Genomic DNA, 18,287 nt, shown 5'->3' on the forward strand with positions numbered 1-18,287 from the left:
GAGCAGGAATGCTGACATTTTGGGCCTAGACCCTTCTTCAGAACCCATTTTTTGAAGAAGGGTCTCGGAACGAAACATCAGCCTTCCTGCTCCTCTGATGCTGCTTGGCCTGCTGTGTTCATCCAGCTCTACACCTTGTTATCTCAGATGCTCCAGCATCTGCAGTTCCTACTATCTCTGATAAATTTTATACCAGGCAGGTTGACTGTGATTGATCAAGGTGTGGCCCTGAGAAATTAAGCAGAAAGTGACTGTCACCTATTTACTTGTGATGTCCCAGTAAATTGGTTCCCTAATAACTAGTTTGATCCTTGCTGGATTATTAACGTTAGATTTACCAACACCCTGCACAAATAAAATCACGTTTGATAGGGTAATTTCAGTGGCACTATTTATTCAACAAGGAGTTACACTCAGAGGTTCCAATATGAGTTAATAGAGGCAGTAGAAACTTCTTGAAATTGTGAAGATAAACTAATTTTAAATAGGCTGTTGCAGCTGACTCAAAAAAATACACTTTCACCCAACCCATTTGGACATGACATGAATCTAACTTTCAGAAATGAGAATGGCTGGAGAAGTTGTGTGGTTTTGTCGAAATATCTCTAATTACTTCACTGACTGAGACTGCATTAATTATTTTTCCTATAGCTGAAGTAAATTATTTCTGATAGCCAAGCATTGACACTTGGAATGTTTATCCTTTATTGTTATAGGAAACAAATCAATGCTGGTCTTCTTGCCCTCCAATCTGTGAATCCAGCAGGTGATACTTATATGCATCTGGGTATACTTGAGGTAAGTTAATATTTTTATTTATTTGATAGTATTCAGAATTTCAAAATTCTATTTCAGTGAAATGTGGCATACACTAAATATTCTATTGAAAACAAATCAAATGAGATATTAGTCATTTAGAACTTCGGTATTGCTTAAAGAAGTCACACTTTGTCAAAGCTTCTTGTCTTGCACTCATCAGGACAATTTGTAAGAATACCAAGTTGAAGGGAAAACAATGTATGAAAAGAGATTGCTAGTTGTTTGGCAAGTGGTCTTTAATTGGCAAAATGGAAAATGCACCTTGAAATGATGACTGCAAGTTAACAACCAAGCCTTGTCTAAATTTTACACCAGGCAGGTTGACCGTGATTGATCAAGGCATGGCCCTGAGAAATTAAGCAGAAAGTGACTGTTACCTATTTACTTATGATGTCCCAGTAAATTGGTTCCCTATTAACTAAATTGATCCTTGCTGGATTATTAACGTTAGGTTTATCAACGCAATGCACTAATAAAATCACGTTTGATTGTGAGGGTAATTTCAGTGGCATTATTTACTCGGCAAGGAGATACACTCAGAGGTTCCAAACTTGAGGTCCAGCTGAATCAGTAAACTCTCCACTAACCATGGATCAGCATGCCTTTCAGCTGAGGTGCTTGTTGCTGTATTTTGCTGCTGTGGTGAAGGGGAAAATACAGTGTAATTTAGTTTAAAGAGTTCACACAAAATTCTTGGAGCCAGGAAGAAATAGTCTCGACTTTTACAAGCAGTTCTTTGCAGTTTGAAGGCCTTTTATCCCAGAGTGTGAGATAGAGATAAAGTCACAACACTCGTGAATTATACAATCTGTGCTGCTGGAAAGTGCAAGATTGATGGATTAAATTTTTTGTCTGACAAAGTAAATAACTTGATGCTTCATAGCCTCAAAGTGCTTTGCAGCCAATGCAGTACTTTTGAAATTGCCGTTATGCTGATAATGTGGTGGTCAGTTTGCACACCACATAATGCCACAAACTTCATTGTGATGATCAGTTGTGAATCATGTTGGTTGCTGGATTACTATTGGCCACCACTCCAGGCAGAAAATAGTGCCATGGGATCGCTTACAGTCACGTGAGAGGACACACAGTGTTTGGTTTTAACATCTCATCTGAAAGGTGTCACCTCTGACACGCCCAGTGCTGCACAAAAAATCAGCTGAGCTCATGTGCTCACATCCGCCATCTTTTGACGGCGTCAATTTTGCTACTTTTAAGCTAAGGCTGGAGACATGAAGATCGAAATATCATCATAGACTCATTTAGTTATAGAGTCATACAGCACGGTAGAAGACACTTTGGTCTAACTCGTCCATGCTGACCAGGTTTCCTAAACTAAACTAGTCCCACTTGCCTGCGCTTGGCCCACATCGGTCTAAACCTTTCCTATTCATATACCTGTCCAAATGTCTTTTAAATGTTGTAACTGTATCTGTATCCACCACTCCCTCTGGCACTTCATTCCACATATGAACCACCCTCTGTGTGGAAAAAGTTCCCCTTCAGGTCCCTTTTAAATCTTTTTCTTCTCACCTTAAAGATATGCCCTCTGGATTTGAACTTCCCCATCCTAGGGAAAAGACCTACGCTGATCACCTTAGCTATGCCCCTCATGATTTTATAAACCTGTATAAGGCCACCCCTCAATCTTCTATGCTTCAGTGAAGAGAGTCGCAGCCTATCCAGCCTCTCCCAATAACTCAAACTCTTTTAGAAACGTCTAATCAAGAAGATGCTTATGTAAAGACAGCACCATTGTCAGTTAACCCAACCTCTTTAGCTTGATCAGCTTTTCACAGTTAGCTCATACCAGTTTGCAGCACTTATCAGAATCCAGCTCATGGGACTCGGTTTGGGTTTGACTAAAACACCTGAGTCAAGAGGGGAGGCAAAAGTGACTACCTTTGATATCAAGCTAGCTTTTGATTGAGTCTTGCATCAAGAGACCCTAGCAAAACTGAAGTCAATGGAAATTGGGAAAAACCTAGTAGAACCATTCAAACCTAGTAGAAAGGAAGATGATGTAGTTATGATTGTTGCTGGCCATTAATTTTATCTCAGGAAGTCACAGCAAGAGTTCCTGATGGTAGGCCCACCTTCATCAACTGCTCATGAATGATCTTCCCTCCACCATATGGTCAGAACAGGGGACTTTCACCCTTTGTAACTCCCCCGACATTGAAGCAGGCCGTGCTCACATTCAGCAAGTCCTGGGAAGCATGCAGGCTTGGGTTGTTTGGTAACAGGTGACATTTATAACTCACAATTACTAGGCAATGAACATCTCCAACAGGAAAGAGCATAAGCACAACTCTTTGACATTCAATGACATTACCTAACTGGATACGCCATCATCAACATCTGTGGGGTACCATTGACCAGAAACCGAACTGAACAAGCCATGTGAATACTGTAGCTATGTGAGAAAGTGTGAAGTGGGAACTCTGCCTCAGGCAACCCATCTTCTGACTCCCCAAAATCTCTCCACCATCCATAATTCAGGATACTGATGGAATGCTCTCCACATCCCAGGATGATTGTGGCCCCGACAACTCTCAAGGTGTTCAACACATTCAGGAGAAAGTTGTTTCCTTTATCAACTATGCATATATAATAAATATTCAATCTCTTCACAGCTGGCATGCTGTGAACATTGCATGTACTATCTACACAATGCGCTGCATCAACTCACTAAGGCTTCTTCAACAGTTCTTTCCAAATCAATGATGTCTACCAGATAGAAAGCTGACAGATCGTACAATCATTACAGCCCATCGAATCTACACTAACCCTCCAAAGAGCATACCCTACCCTACATTTCCCATGACCAATTCACCTAACCTGCACGTGTTTGTACTGTGGGAGGAAACTGGAGCACCCAGAGGAAACCTAGGCAGATACAGGGAGAATGTGCAAACTCCACACAGTCACCCAAGGATGGAATTGAACCCAGGTCCCAGGTGCTATGAGGTGGCAGTGCTAACTACTGAGTTGCCATAGCACAGGGTGAACAGCTCTAACTCCCACAGAGGGAGGAATGTATAAGTTACTATCTATGCACATGAGCATGCCTTGACAGACATGAGCATGTTTGTATGAAGGAATGCCTTTCACAGACATAGGTTTTAAATCAGTAAGGAAATCAAGGGTTCTGGGAAAAGGCAGGAAAATGGAATTGAGGATTATCCATTTATCTACGTGTTAAGACTTTTAATGATACTAAGCTAATACATCCTCCCTCTCAATTGTAATTTGTTCAAGTCCTCCAGTCCTCTTCCCTGATTTCTATATCTGCATCCACTTTCTCTATAATGAATGCAGATGCAACATTCTCATTTAAAACATCACTTGTGTATTCTGCCTCCACACAGATTGCCATTTCGGGCCCCAGTGAGCTCTATTCTTTCCCTGCTTATCCTCTTACCTTCATATACTGGTAAAATACCTTTGGATTTTCCTTTATTTCCCACTGATGTTCTATTGTGCCACATGTTTGCTCTCCTAATTTTATAAGTAAGCCCTTGCACTTGCTATACTCTAGGATTTCTATTATTTTGAGCCCCTTGTACCTCCCTTAAATTTCCCTTTATATTGCTGTCTAATCTTGTACATCCCTTCACATGCAGGGTTCTCTAAACTTGTTGGTTCCACACTTCACTCCCTTTATGAGAACATGTTAACCTTGCATTTTCACTATTTTCTTTTAGAATCATTCCCACTGTTCTGATGTAGCTTTTCCTACAAGTACCTGTTCCCATTTGGCTTTGGCCAGATCCTGCCTTATCGACCATCCCCCAACTCAGAACTTTTATGTCCGGTTCATCTTGTTCTTTTCCATGACTATCTTAAATCTTACTGAGTTATAGTTACTATTACTGAAATGTTCCCCCATTGACATTTCTGCCACTTGCCGAGATTTGTTCCCTAAATCTAGGTGCAGCATTGTCTTGTCGACATTCAGTCATAGAATCCCTACAGTGTGGAAACAGGCCATTCGGCCCAACAAGTACACACTGCCGTTCCGAAGAGCATCCCACTCAGACCCATTCCCCTAATTTCCCTAATTTCCCTTGTCTAACCCACCTAACCTAAACATCCCTAGACACTATAGGCAATTTAGCATGGCCAATCCACCGAGCCTGCACATATTTGGACTGTGGGAGGAAACCAGAGCACCCACAGGAAACCCACGCAGACACAGGTAGAATGTGCAAACTCCACACAGACAGTTGCCCGAGGGTGGAATTGAACCCGGGCCCCTGGTGCTGTGAGGCAGCAGTGCTAACCACTGCCACTGTGCCGCCAAAATGTGCTTGTTTAAAAAGTTCACCAGGACACTTTTAAAAATTCTGCCATGTCTAAGCTTTTCACACTTTGTCTTTCCAAGTTAATATTGGGGAAATTGAAATGCCCTACAATTATTACCCTATTATTTTTACGCTTCTCTAACATTTGCTTGCATATCTACCTATGTCTCTCTCTGACTGTTTGGGGATCTATAGTACACTCCCAGTAATATGATTGCCCCTCTTTTATTTTTAAGTTCTACCCATATGGTCTCATTTGAGGTACCTTCTGAGATGCCATTGCTCCTTACTGCAGTACATGTCTCCTTGATCAATATTACAACACCACCTCCCCTTGTATTATTGTTCCATCATCATTCTGCTTCAGGTCCCACCTTCCCCAGAAATGAACCCAGCCATCCAGGAATCTAAAGCCTGTCCCTTCAGCTCTTTGCCTCAGATTCATCCGTCTCTCTACCTATTGCTATACTCGCTAGTACGTAGCACTGGGAATAATCCAGTGATCGCAACCATTGAATGTGCTTTTTAATCTTTTACTTGGCTCCCTGAATTCTTGTTGCAGAACCTCATCCGTCTTAAGCTACACAGTGACCACATCTAAAAACACATATCCACATAACTCTGAGACTTGTGGATGTACAGCTGTGCCCACAGCGGGCACTCAAGCTCGGAAATCCAGTGCTCAAGGTTGCCAGACTGTGGCTACTTCCAGCAGATGTGGTCATCCAGACTACCAGGAGCATCTAACACTTCCCACATACTGTACAATGTGTGACGTATGGGTCTGAAGTCCCCTGGCATACCTTTACTTAAAATACTCTGACCCTGAAGCCTTTTTTTTGTTATACGGTACGATCCTGACTTTGGAATATACGACTGTTTCTTTGCTATCATTGGGTCAAAATCCAGGACCTCCCTCCCTAATGGCATTCTGGGTCTACCTGCACAAAATGGACTGCAGTGATTCAAGAAACCTGCTCACCACCACCTTCTGAACGGTAATTGGGGATGTTCAATAGACACTGACCCAGCCAGCAGTACCCACAACCCCTACATGAATAAAAAATAGAGCATACCATAAAATCACTGTCATATAGCAGACAAATTGTAGACCAATATTTTAACTGATTTCTTTTATTCTTTCTTGCTATTTTCAAATGTCAGTGCTGTTTTATTGTATTTGTGACAATTTTTGGTACCAAAAAATCACGGCAACTACGAATCGAAAGATAAACTATAGATAATCCAGGCTTTCCTCACTCTCCAGTAGCCTTTTTTTCTCGTAACTTGCTGGAAATGAATGTACATTTACAATGGTATAAGGACAGGATCTTGTCCTGCTGTGGTGCTCCATTGGTCTGCATGGCTTGGTGATGTTCGCAGTTGAGATTTGCTCATGAGGAATAGCTATTCATGGAATGTATTATGTGGTTCTGGATCCAGATCCCAGAAGAATAGGTGTGAAGAGAAAATTTGACCATGGAGAATGTAGAGGAGAATAGACAGGGCTGAAAGATGAGGCCTGTAAACTATATGCTATAAATTAAGCATACATAATTAACATGTATTCAAGCCATTTTACTTGTTTGATGTCCCTTAAAATACCGTGCATAATTTTTTTCTTAAATGAGTGAACCTGGGGAATATAACTTTGCATCAATATAGAAACAGTTTCTTGCACAATTGCCTGTGACCAAATTTACGGCTTTTACAGTATGCCATGCATTTGTAGAATGTGATTTCATGTTTTCTCATTTCCCACTAACTTTGTGAAACTTTGGGGAGGTGCAGAATGGAGACTAACTACTTTCAAGTGTAATAAAACACTGGAAGACGAACTGTGCTCGATACTGTCCTAACAGCTGATTTCAATGTGGTATTGGTAGAACTATGCAAGTAACACACAAGGTCATTGTTTGGTCAGGAAAGGTTCATAATAAGATTCAAGAAAGAAGAGGTGGAGAAAATACAGTTTGATAAAATAAAAGCTTTCTCTTTTATCCTCTAAAACAGCTTGTTCAATTTTTTAAAGTTCTTTGGACAAATTTATCTCTCCTTAAGTAATAAGTATCCAGTAGTTTATTTAAACATTAAGCCTAACCAATGTATAAAATTTCTATTTGTCAGGCTTCTAAACAAATAACAAAAGAGCAACAGAAAGGGTTGAAGACTGCAAGTGCAATTATTGTTCTGACTGATGGTGAATTAGTGGAGAATGTGTTGCCCTACACAATTAGGCGGGTAAGTACAACATTCAGAATTACCACTGAATGAACTACATGTTTTATCTTTGACTGAAGCTAATCTATTTTGAATTTCATTATAGGCTAATGAAGCAAGAAAGCTGGGGGCAATTATTTATTGTGTTGGTGTGAAAGACTTTAAAGAAACACAGGTAGGCCTATATAATATAGTTCCATTGGTTGGTATTCAGGCAGTATCTAATGATTGATTCAATATACTTTATCAGGAGCCTGGGCCCAGAAACTTCATCAAAGTGGTTTAATTCACTTAGCGTAGTGTTGCAGAAAGCCTAATGTTTATTCACAGTCAATACAGGTGAGAATCAGGCACTTTGGGTGAGATAATCTCTTCCTTTGATTTTGGGCAGCAGGTGGCAAGAAGGGGCAATAGTTAGGCAAGTTGGCCTGGGAAATAAAGTTACTCCATTCACACAACCAATGCAATCAAGAGCTACATGTGAAACTCCATGAGTGACCTTCTTGATTTGACAGAAATTGTACTTCAGGAAGGAGATTTAAAGAGCTTTTGCAGGGGGTTGGGGGTCAGGGTATTGCAGGCGAGACAATTATTTATTATTGATCCCCAGATGGTCAGAATCTGGTGATGAAACTTCTTGCGAACTGGTAGTGAGAGCATTGGTTTTAGGAAAGAAGTAGTCCAGAGTTTTGATCAATTGACAATAAAGGAAGATCAATAAATATCCAGGTCAGAGTTGTGAGGACCTGGAAGAGAATATGGAGATGTCCTTGATAAACCATCTGCTCTTGTTTAGAAAACAACTGTAGCATCTGGATGTGTGGTTCTCAGAATTTCTACAGAGCAGGTTCCCTCCACACCAGCTGGGGAAGCTGGGGCTGTACTTGGATCTAGTGGGAGGGAGAGGAATAAGGAAACCTAATGAGGGCACAAAGGTGACATGGGTAATACATCATTGCGGATAACCTTTCACGATTACAATTATATCTTCATTTACGCTGTTTAAATGTCTGCTGTCATATAATTGACACTATCAGGCCCGGTTAAGTCACAACCATGTGCAACATCCTAAGGATGAGAAAAGTTGCAATAGTCAAGCATTGCTCATCTCACACAAGTAACTGACTCCTAAACAACAGGTAGCATCAGACATCATGGATTCTTGTACTTTAAGGCTGAGGACTTTAGCCAAGGCTTTGCACATTAACGTGGACAACACTGAAGCTGTAAACAATGTTGAGGGATTATGGTGGGACCTGGCTTGTGTGCATCCTTTGGAGTGAGAGTACAGAATTAGTGATGATTCTACACCTCTCTGCAGGGAAAGGTGCATTTTATGCATGAGCCTTTGAAGGGAACACACTGCCGTTCAAGGTTGGGAGATACATAATGGGCAGCTCATAAGACCACTTTATCTCAAGTGCAAAGAAAAACTGCTCTTGCAGGCTGTACACAAGTTGAGAGGATGATCAAGCGTTTCAGTGCAAATTGGCAGTCTATGCACACTCTGAAACATTGAAGGGTTACCAACTGAAGGGTCAAAAGGAGATTCGTCAGGAATGAAGGATTTCACAACACAACAGTTGGATGCAATGTCCTAATGAGTGCCTCAGCAGCTACCTAAACTTAGCACTGTACAATGTTAGTACACTTTCAGTGACAGTTGCTGTTTCACTCAGTCAACTGGACGCGTATGTAAATACTTTAAAGTGGGATCACCTGAAGATATCAAATGTAGAATCATATGGATAATGTGACATTTATTCAGCAACACAAAATGTCAAAATGTAAAAGTAACATGGGACATGGCTCCTTTGTAGTAAGCAGCAGCTGTTTATCATATCACCAAAAGAATTGTAAACAATTAAACAAAGTCCAAACCAGCTATTGGAAGTTGCTATTCCTCTTGGACATGCTAACAAAGTAACAATTGCCAGCTCCATCTTTATATTGTCTTTACAGTAGTACTAAGGCCACCTTGACTCCACTGCTGGGATTCTCTGTGAGAGATCTGTGAGCAGATATTCTGCAGGGAATGTCAGAAAGATAACAAAAGTTTAATTGAAGGAACTTCTGAGGCCTCACATTCATAACAGTGAAGCCCGTCTCGTGTTATGTCCTCACACAGCGTGTCATGAAGAATTCCACAAGAGAGTTCCTACCATTGTCACGCCGTCATAAGGATTTCTAAGAAATGAGACTTTATCCAAATGTGAATTGAACAACCAGCCAAAGTTTTCATGATAAATTTGGAATAGAGTTCTGCCAGTAAACTATCATAATAGTTAGTTTCCCAGCACTCCAAAGAGAAGGCTCCCTCCTGGATTGCAGACCTTGTCCTTGCAAACAGACAGTTCACTGTGTAATTCTGACATTTGCGAAGCATTGCTTCCAATGCTTGCTATGGAATGTGTTGTGAAGTGGGAATTCAGATTCTGCTTATTCTCACTACAGCTTGAAACTCGAATGACAGGGAAACAATTAGTGCACACAGTGTTTCAGAGATAGCAGGAACTGAAGATGCTGGAGAATCTGAGATAACAAGGTGCAGAGCTGGATGAACACAGCAGGCCAATGCTGCTTGGCCTGCTGTGTTCGTCCAGCTCTGCACCTTGTTGTCTCCAGTCCACACAGTGTGTTTGTTTACTCAGTTCACAAATGTTTGAGACCTGAATGTTTAATTGCATTCTTGACAAAGAATGGCCTGCCAGTGAAGTGCAGATTGAAGCCAGAGGCCAGCATTATTGAATTAGTGGAGGCATGATTACTGCAATTACTCCTAGGAAGGTCTCTAATTCCAAACATTTTACTCTGTTTCCAAAGGAAAGAAAGGTAACTTACACGAACCATTTTGGATATGGTGGCAACCGTGTTGTGTTATTATTGTGAAGTTAATGTTAGATCCAACATGAAAATATTTTGACTTGGTTTCAGTGTAAATGGCTTCCATGCTTTGCTGGATGAATTTCCCCCATCCTTCATATTCCCGTCTCCTTTGCAGTCCTTGTGACCCTATGACCTTTTAGTATCCATGTTACTATTAAGCCCCTTTACATAACTGGTAATGTGCCCACTTTACCCCAGAGAGCTTTGAAAAATCCCATGGCCTGTTAGCCCAACAATTTTTTCACATAAAGGCCATTGCTACTGTGACCTGTTTGTTTCCTGTCATCTGGACCCTGCAGTCCCTTCCTATTCAATATAGGATCCCAGTCTACTGTATAATTTCCCCTTATCAGGACCACCACTCCCTCAGGACCCAGCACACACAATGCCATCTCCAGGCTTGAGTTGCATGCTTTTCCCCAGACTGTGTGGATTGCTGCCTGATAAGCCCCTTGAATATTGTTGACGAAAGCCCCCATGACTAACCACCCAGACTGACTTGGTAGGGCAGCTACAGTTGCCAATGGCTCACTGTCAAGACTGCTTTCTGCATAACACCTTGACTGACCGACCATTAATCTCCTGATTTTGCGCTTGATTCATAGGACTGGCTGTGGCTCAATCCCTGTACTGAAATAAGACGAGTATCCTGACTGCCTGTGGCAGTACCTATTTACTGACTGTAGTCCTGCTTCATCCCACCAATGATTGCTACACTTTGACTTTCACACATGGCCATTTGTTTGAAGCACATTCAGTGAGTTTGCTGTGTAACTTATATATAGATAATGAAACTTGCTGCAAGTCCGATGTTGTAACATGGTGTCCACCCCTGTCTCACTGATAGATTGATAGTTCAGTGCTCCTCACCCTCGCATGATGCCTGCCTCTACATCTGAGGCTGGCAGTCTGTAATGGAGCACTAATGGCTCTGTGCTTTAAGAAAGCAATGTGAGCCATACAGGGGTTCGCAGCTCATAACTCAGTGCTGAAGTCAGTGAGTGTCTGCTAGGAAAATATATAAGGTAGACAGAGGCTAACAACCTCCCAAGTGAGTGAATGTGCAGTAAGAAAGCAAGCTAAGAGCCATTACTTGCATATGTCCATCTGAGCAAAAAAGATTCCGTTAGAGATGTATAAAATGCATGCGTGCCCCTGCATTCAAAGTGACCTGGCAGGTGCGTACAATTCATAGATGTCCCTGAGCTCTAAAGTAAAGTCCTGAAGGACTAAAGTGGTGTCTGACGTTTTCTAAGAGTAAGCAGGATGATGCGGTGAGACTGGTGGTTTGTCAATGCTGACTTACGTGAATGAAGGGTCTAGGAGGGTGGTGACCATGTTGTTTTGAAGACACAGGAGGATGATGACTGGGACAGGCTCTGATTTTCATGTCAGGAATTTGCACCATCTGATTTCTCAGTGAAGTAGTGTAGAATTGTAACTACCATAGCAATAAGGTGAGTTGGGGCTGTAGGGCCTGGAACCAGGTTAGTTTCTGCTTGCTGGTGAGATTCTGAAGTAAGCATGTATGGCCTGAGGGGAAAATTGGGAAAATCATTCTTCATGTTGAAAACCTGCCTTTTTTCATTCGTATTGCATTTTCTCACCTTCTTTTCACACCATTCACTCCACAACAAGGAGGGGAAAATATCACCCTCTAGTTTTATATTGCTTGGTGTAGATATTCAAATCACAAACCCATGTTAGCTATGGAACTGGGCAGTTTACACTGTGAATTAGCTGGAACAAGTTATCAATATATGAGTGAATGTACTTAATATTTTTGTACATCTAGTTGTAAGAATTTTCAACAGTTAGCGCTGCGTAAGAGGTGGCAATTAGCTCAGTGAGTTAGATAGCTAGTTTGTGGTTCAGAAAAATACCAGTATCATAGGGTTTGATCCTCATTATGTTTAAACTAGACTTGGCACCTAACTCCTTGCCCTGTCCAGCAGTAGAAAATCATAGATTTAGCCATGGTTTGGCAACCCTTGAATAATTGAGGATACTACATGGAGAAGAAGAAGAATTTGGTAGAAATTGAATACATAATGAGAAGCCACGTGACATCTTTATCTCTTGACTGCAGTGCTAGATATAACTCACTCATAACCTGCCAGTCACGAGTTATCAGGTTATTTCCCTTTTGAAAGGGCAATCTTACATGTCGCTGCATCGTACGCTTCTTGGCTTTAAATATTCAATTAAAAGTAGAATGTGAAAGGGCATAAAACCTAATTTCATTTTAAAGAGTGAAGCACCTTACTCTCTTACTGATGAAATTTCACAGAGGAATGAACAATTTTTAACAATACGGATGTCTTTAGCATATAATATTATGAAGTTTCACAGCTGAAATTTTTGGAAGTAGAAAATATGCATTGCAAGCCAATGACATTGGATGATGTATGGAAAACCTTGGTCAAAGTGAGGACATAATACAAACTGAAGAGTTGGTTCAGTTCTAAATTTAGCTTCCATATGCATCCTAATTGTCAGCTAAAGTATAGGTCTGATTCAGAAAATGAAGAAAGAGTTTGCCAGGTGGCAAAGTTATAGTTAGCTGGCAAATCATACTGGCATTTGATTTATGTCAAGGGAATTTTATGGTCTGGATCGTGTTCAGTTTGAAGTTTTTCATGAGATGCATTTCTTACAGTATCTCACTCTCTTCAAAAGAACATCATCGTACAGTTTCTCAGTGGGAATGTTCTAGACTCCAGTTGTTATGAGATTAATGATTAGATTATTAATTGGATTCTTCTTGAATAGACTCCACTTATCAAGTGTAGATTGAAATTTGGTAAAACTTGGCCTACTGCTTGCATTGAAATAAAAGTGGACTTTTATGCTAGCTGGATGAGTGATGCTTTCCATGTTGGAGGCTGTAAATTCTGCACTAGGATGTCACGTCGTTGTGGATTTTGCAGTACCTGGCAATTTCTGTTCCTTTTTAGAAGAACTACCAGAACTAAAAAGGAGAAACAAATTCAGATGTATATTTAAAAGTTATTTAAAGCTAGAGTCAATGTTCTTTGGCAAACCACAGGAGAAGTGTTTAGATTTTTTTTTTTGGCTGTACAATTAACTGGAAAGTGTGCAAAGATGATTTACAAGGATGTTGCCAGGACTAGTAGGCCTGAGTGATAGGGACAGGTTGGCTAGGATATGACTTTATTCCTTGGAATATTGGAGAATGAGGGGTGGCCTTATTGAGGTGTATAAAAGCATGAGGGGCACAGATAGGATGAATGCATATAGTCTTTTTCCCAGGGATGGGGAATTGAAAACTAGAGGGCTTAAGTTTAAGAAGAGAGGGGATAGATTTAAGAAGGACCTGAGCGGCAACTTCTTCATGCAGGGAGTGATGTGTGTATGGAATAGGCTGCTGGAGAAAGTGGTTGAGGCAGCATATTAAAAACATTTGGATAGGTACATGGGTTTAGATGGATATGAACCAATTGCGGGCAATTGGAACCAACTGAATGGGCACCATGGTCAGCATGGACCAGTTTGGGCTGAAGGGCCTGTTTCCATGCTGTATTATTCTATGACTGTATGACAATCACAAAAACTAAACTTAGAAAGCACCTTAAATACCACGTATGGATTTATCAACAGGGAAACAAAGTATAAATGTAGTAACATTAGGTGATGGATTGTCATTGAGGTCAGAGTGCTTGACTTTGAAGTAAGAGATGAGATAAATCATTTGAATGACATGGAATTTATGGATAAAAGGGAATGGGAGTTAAGCAAGTCATTACTACGTTCACGTCCAGGGTGGAGAGACCAACTTTGTAGAGATGACAATAAGCAATCCTTTAAAGTGAAATCATGGATAACGTTATACCGAGATTCCAGATTGATTGATTCAGGCTGAGAAAGAGCAGTATTCACCCTATGATTTAGTCAATGGTCAGGAACAGGAGTGTGTGACTTCGGGTGAGGCTGGTCAGGAGGGCAGGAACCTTGCACTTGTCAAACACATTTCAAACCCAGCCAGGTGCATAACTAACTGAGCATGTAGAGAGGATTTTCAACTAAATAGTGGGGGCATAGGATTAATTTTGGGAAGGCCAAAAGAGAAAGGTACACATATAGGATTAATATTGGAAATGAATATGGTATATAATAATCAGCCTGTGATAGGAAGAGATAGAAAGTATAAATCTACATAGTTGCCTAATTTCAGCATTTATACTGTCTAGTACTTCTGAGCCATTACCAGGTGGTCTACATTTGCTACCTATTGTGGTTTTAGTTCCTTTACAATTTCTCAGTTCCACCTGTAAGGTCTCCGCTATATGCGTTTCCTTCATTCTCTCTTGCCATAGAAGTGATTCTGTTTCTAATTAAGAATGCTGTTCCACCCCTTCTGCTGTTTTCTCTATCCCTCCTGCAAATCTTATAACCTGGTATGTTTAGTTCTCAGTATTCACCATCCTCCAGCCAGGTCTGCGTAATGGCTACTATGTCATAGTTTTCAGTCTGAATCTGTGCCTGCAGTTCATTCAATTCAGGGGATGGTAAGGACTGCAGCTACTGGAAGTCAGAGTCAATAAAATGTGGAGCTGGAGGAAAACAGCAGGTCAGGCAGCATCGGAGGAGCAGGAAAGCCGACGTTTCAAGTCTGAACCCTTCATCATTTATTTTGTTATTTACATTCTGTGCATTTGTATGAAGAACTATAATTTTGGCTGTCCACTCTATCCTGACCATCAGCATCCTTTTATTATTTCTCCCTTCTAGCTTACTTAATCCACTTTTTATAATCCAGCCTTGTTCATTAAACTGACACTGCTTGCTGAACCTATTAAGCTCGACCGTCTCCTGAGCAGCTGCTCCAGTTTTTACCCCCTGCCACATTAGTTTACATAAAAATAAATAAGTCAGTCAGTCTTGGGCTCATACAATATAGAAGAGGCCCTTCAGCTCATTAGGAAGAGAATGCCCCCGCCTATCTACAGGAATCCCACTTCCCAGCACTTGGCCCATAGCCTTGAATGTGATGACAGTTCAAGTATTCATCCACGTACATTTTAAAGGTTATGAGGTTTCCCACCTCTACTGCCTTTCAAGGCTGTGCCTCGTCTGAGTGAAAAAAATCCTCAAAACACCTCCACCCACTCCCTCCCGCAACCTCTAGCCTTTCATCTTAAAAGCATACCTCGTAATTATTGATCCTTAAGGGGTACAACTGCTTCCTATCCAAACTGTCCGTGTACTTCATAATCTTATCCACCTCAATGAAGTCGGCCCTCAGCCTTCCCTGCTCTAAAGAAAACAACCCAAGCTTATGCAGCCTCTCTTCATAATTAAACTGCTCAATCCCAGGCAACATCCTGGTGAATCTCCTTGGCACCCCATCCTGTGCAGTCACATCCTTCTGATAGTGTGGCGACCAGAACAGTATACAGTACTCCAGCTGTGGCCTAAACAAAGTTCTGTTCAGTTCCAACATAGCCTCCTGCTCTTATAATCTAAGCCATGACTGATAAAGACAAATGTCTCACATGCTTTCTTAACTCCCTTATTAACCTACCTATAGCTATGTGAGGACAAGCACTCCAAGATCCCTCTGTCCTCTGAGCTCCCTAGTGTCCTGCCATTCATTGAGAACTCTCTCGTCTCGTGATTTCTTCCAAAGTGCAAAACCTCATGGTTTTCAGGGTTAAATTCCATCTGAGTTCTGAGGAAGGATCACTCAACAGGAAATGTTAACTCTGATTTCTCTCCACAGATGCTGCCAGACCTGCTGAGCTTTTCCAACAATTTCTATTTTATTAAAATTACATCTTCCAATGATCTGCCCATCTGGTCAATCCATCTATATCCTCCTGTAACCCAAATCCTTCTTCACTCTTCAGCACCTGGCCAATCATCATGTCCTTTGGTATGATCAGTTACTACGGTAACAAGGCTACAGGATGACTTGGATTGGACTTAATTCTTGAAGGTTACAGGATACTCAGGAAGAATGGGAAACTAGGGAAATGTGCAGGTGTGGATCTATTAGTTAGTGATGGATTTAGCAGAATAGAGAGAGATGACTTAAGTTTAGGAAACCAAGCTGTACAATGATTTGGGTGGAGACGAGAAATGTTAAAAGCAAGATGTCACTTATGAGGAGTAATGCACAGGTCTCCAAACAATAACCACATAGTAGGATGGAAAATACAGGAAGAAATGATGGTAGCTTGTCAGAAAGGCAAAGTGATATATTGGGAGAGTTTAGGCTCCATACAGAAGGGAAATCAGATGGGCAAAGGTAAACTGGATGAAGAGCTCATAACATGTTTTGGGGATAGTCTCTTTGAACAATACCAGAGAGCAGGCTGTCCTAGACCTAGGTATTGTGCAATGAGGATTAATTCATGATCTTATCATAAAGGTGCCCCTAGATAGTAGTTGCATTTGAATTTTACTTTCATTTTGTGGGAGGAGGAGAGATGGAAGATAATTTATTAAAATTTATATAAAGGCAACAATGAAGGCATGAAAACAGAGCTAGTTAATGTGAATTAGCAAATAAGATTAAAAGATACATCAACAGAGATAGGTAGCAGACATTTAAAAGGAAATTTCAAAGTACACAGAGTAGATACATTTCAATGGGTAAGGAAAGCCCCAAGAGGAAGAAATGTTAAAAATAGTGTTGAAATAAAAATATAGTTGTGCAAAGAGCAGTGACAGGTTAGAATATAATAAATAGCAAAGAATGACCAAAAATTAAGTAGGGAAAAATTAGAGTATGAAAAGAAACTACCTAAAAATAAAAAAACACAGATAGTTAGAGTTTCTATTAATATTTTAAAAAGAAAAGAATTAACAAAGTGAGTGTTAGTCTTATAAACTTAAGTCTGGAGAATTAAGAATGGAAACAAAGAGATGGTAGTTGAACTGAGCAGCTATTTTGCATCTGCCTTCAACATGGAGACAAATAATATCCCAGGAGCAGCTATTAATCAGGAAATGGAAGGGAGGGAGGAAGTGGAACTGAGGAAATTGTTGGATCTGTCTGCTGACAAGTACACCAAACTTAATGGGATTCATTCTAAGGTCTTAAAGGAAGTGGCTAGTGAAATAGCCCTCGCATTGGCTTTAATTTTCCAGAACTCCCTTGATTTTGGGAAAGTCCTATTGCACGGGAAGATAGCATGGGTAACTCCTTTGTTCAGAAAGAAGATAGACAGAAAACAGGAAGCAAAAGCCAATTAGCTTAACATTTGTCACAGGGAAAACATTAGAAGCTATGATAAAACAAGTTACAGGAGTGCACTTTAAAGTTCAAGCTCATTCGAAAGAGGCAGCATGGGTTTTGTGAAAGGGAAATCACGTTAGACCAATGCATTGAAATTCTTTGAAGAATTTACATGTACTGCGGATAAAGTGGAATGCATGGTTGTACTGCATTTAGATTTCCAGAAGGCATTTACCATCTGAAAGTATTCTGGTATTTGAGGACATAAGGGAGGTAATAAAGAGCTAGAGGTGAATGTTATCAGCATTTAATTGGAAGCTAAAAGGTAGGTGGTTCAGTAGTAGGGTCCTTACCTCTTGGCTGGGAGGTCTAGATTCAAGACCCACTTGCCCCTAAAATATATCATTGCATGTCCTAACAGACTGGTTAACCTTACTATTATTGGAAACTAATTAAAGTCTCTGGATGTTAAGGACAGCAGGAATATATAGGAAAGGAAGAGAGAGCAGCTGAAGCCTTTGACGATTTCTCAGGGTGATAATACAGTAAACTGAAGAAAATGTATGAGTTGAAATGGGTTTGGATTTGGAAAAAAATGAATATTGCCAGTATGGTGCATAGGCTTTGGTGAATAGAAATGTCAGCTGAACTTACTAAGAATGAATATTCATGGGGCAAAGCCACAAAAAAAAGACTAACAAAATGTTGAGAAAAATAAGCATTAAATCTGGGATGATGATAAAAGTGAGTTTAAAAGGAGTACGAATCAGAGATAGTAGGAACTGCAGATGCTGGAGAATCCGAGACAACAAGATGCAGGGCTGGATGAACACAGCAGGCCAAGCAGCATC

The 18,287-nt window shown here is 40.6% G+C and overlaps 1 protein-coding gene across 1 annotated transcript in view; it reads left to right on the forward strand.

The window, feature by feature from the left end:
* antxr2a (ANTXR cell adhesion molecule 2a) overlaps nt 1–18,287 on the forward strand; it is a 220,896-nt gene that overhangs the window by 19,259 nt on the left and 183,350 nt on the right. Inside the window, exons 5-7 of the mRNA XM_048602572.1 lie at nt 717–798; nt 7,254–7,367; nt 7,453–7,521. Of these exons, the coding sequence (XP_048458529.1) occupies nt 717–798; nt 7,254–7,367; nt 7,453–7,521 (265 nt within the window). The remainder of the gene's footprint in view (nt 1–716; nt 799–7,253; nt 7,368–7,452; nt 7,522–18,287) is intronic.

This window comes from Rhincodon typus, chromosome 1 (genome assembly GCF_021869965.1).
Source record: "Rhincodon typus isolate 14 chromosome 1, sRhiTyp1.1, whole genome shotgun sequence".
In the NCBI taxonomy this organism is placed as follows: Eukaryota; Metazoa; Chordata; class Chondrichthyes; order Orectolobiformes; family Rhincodontidae; genus Rhincodon; species Rhincodon typus.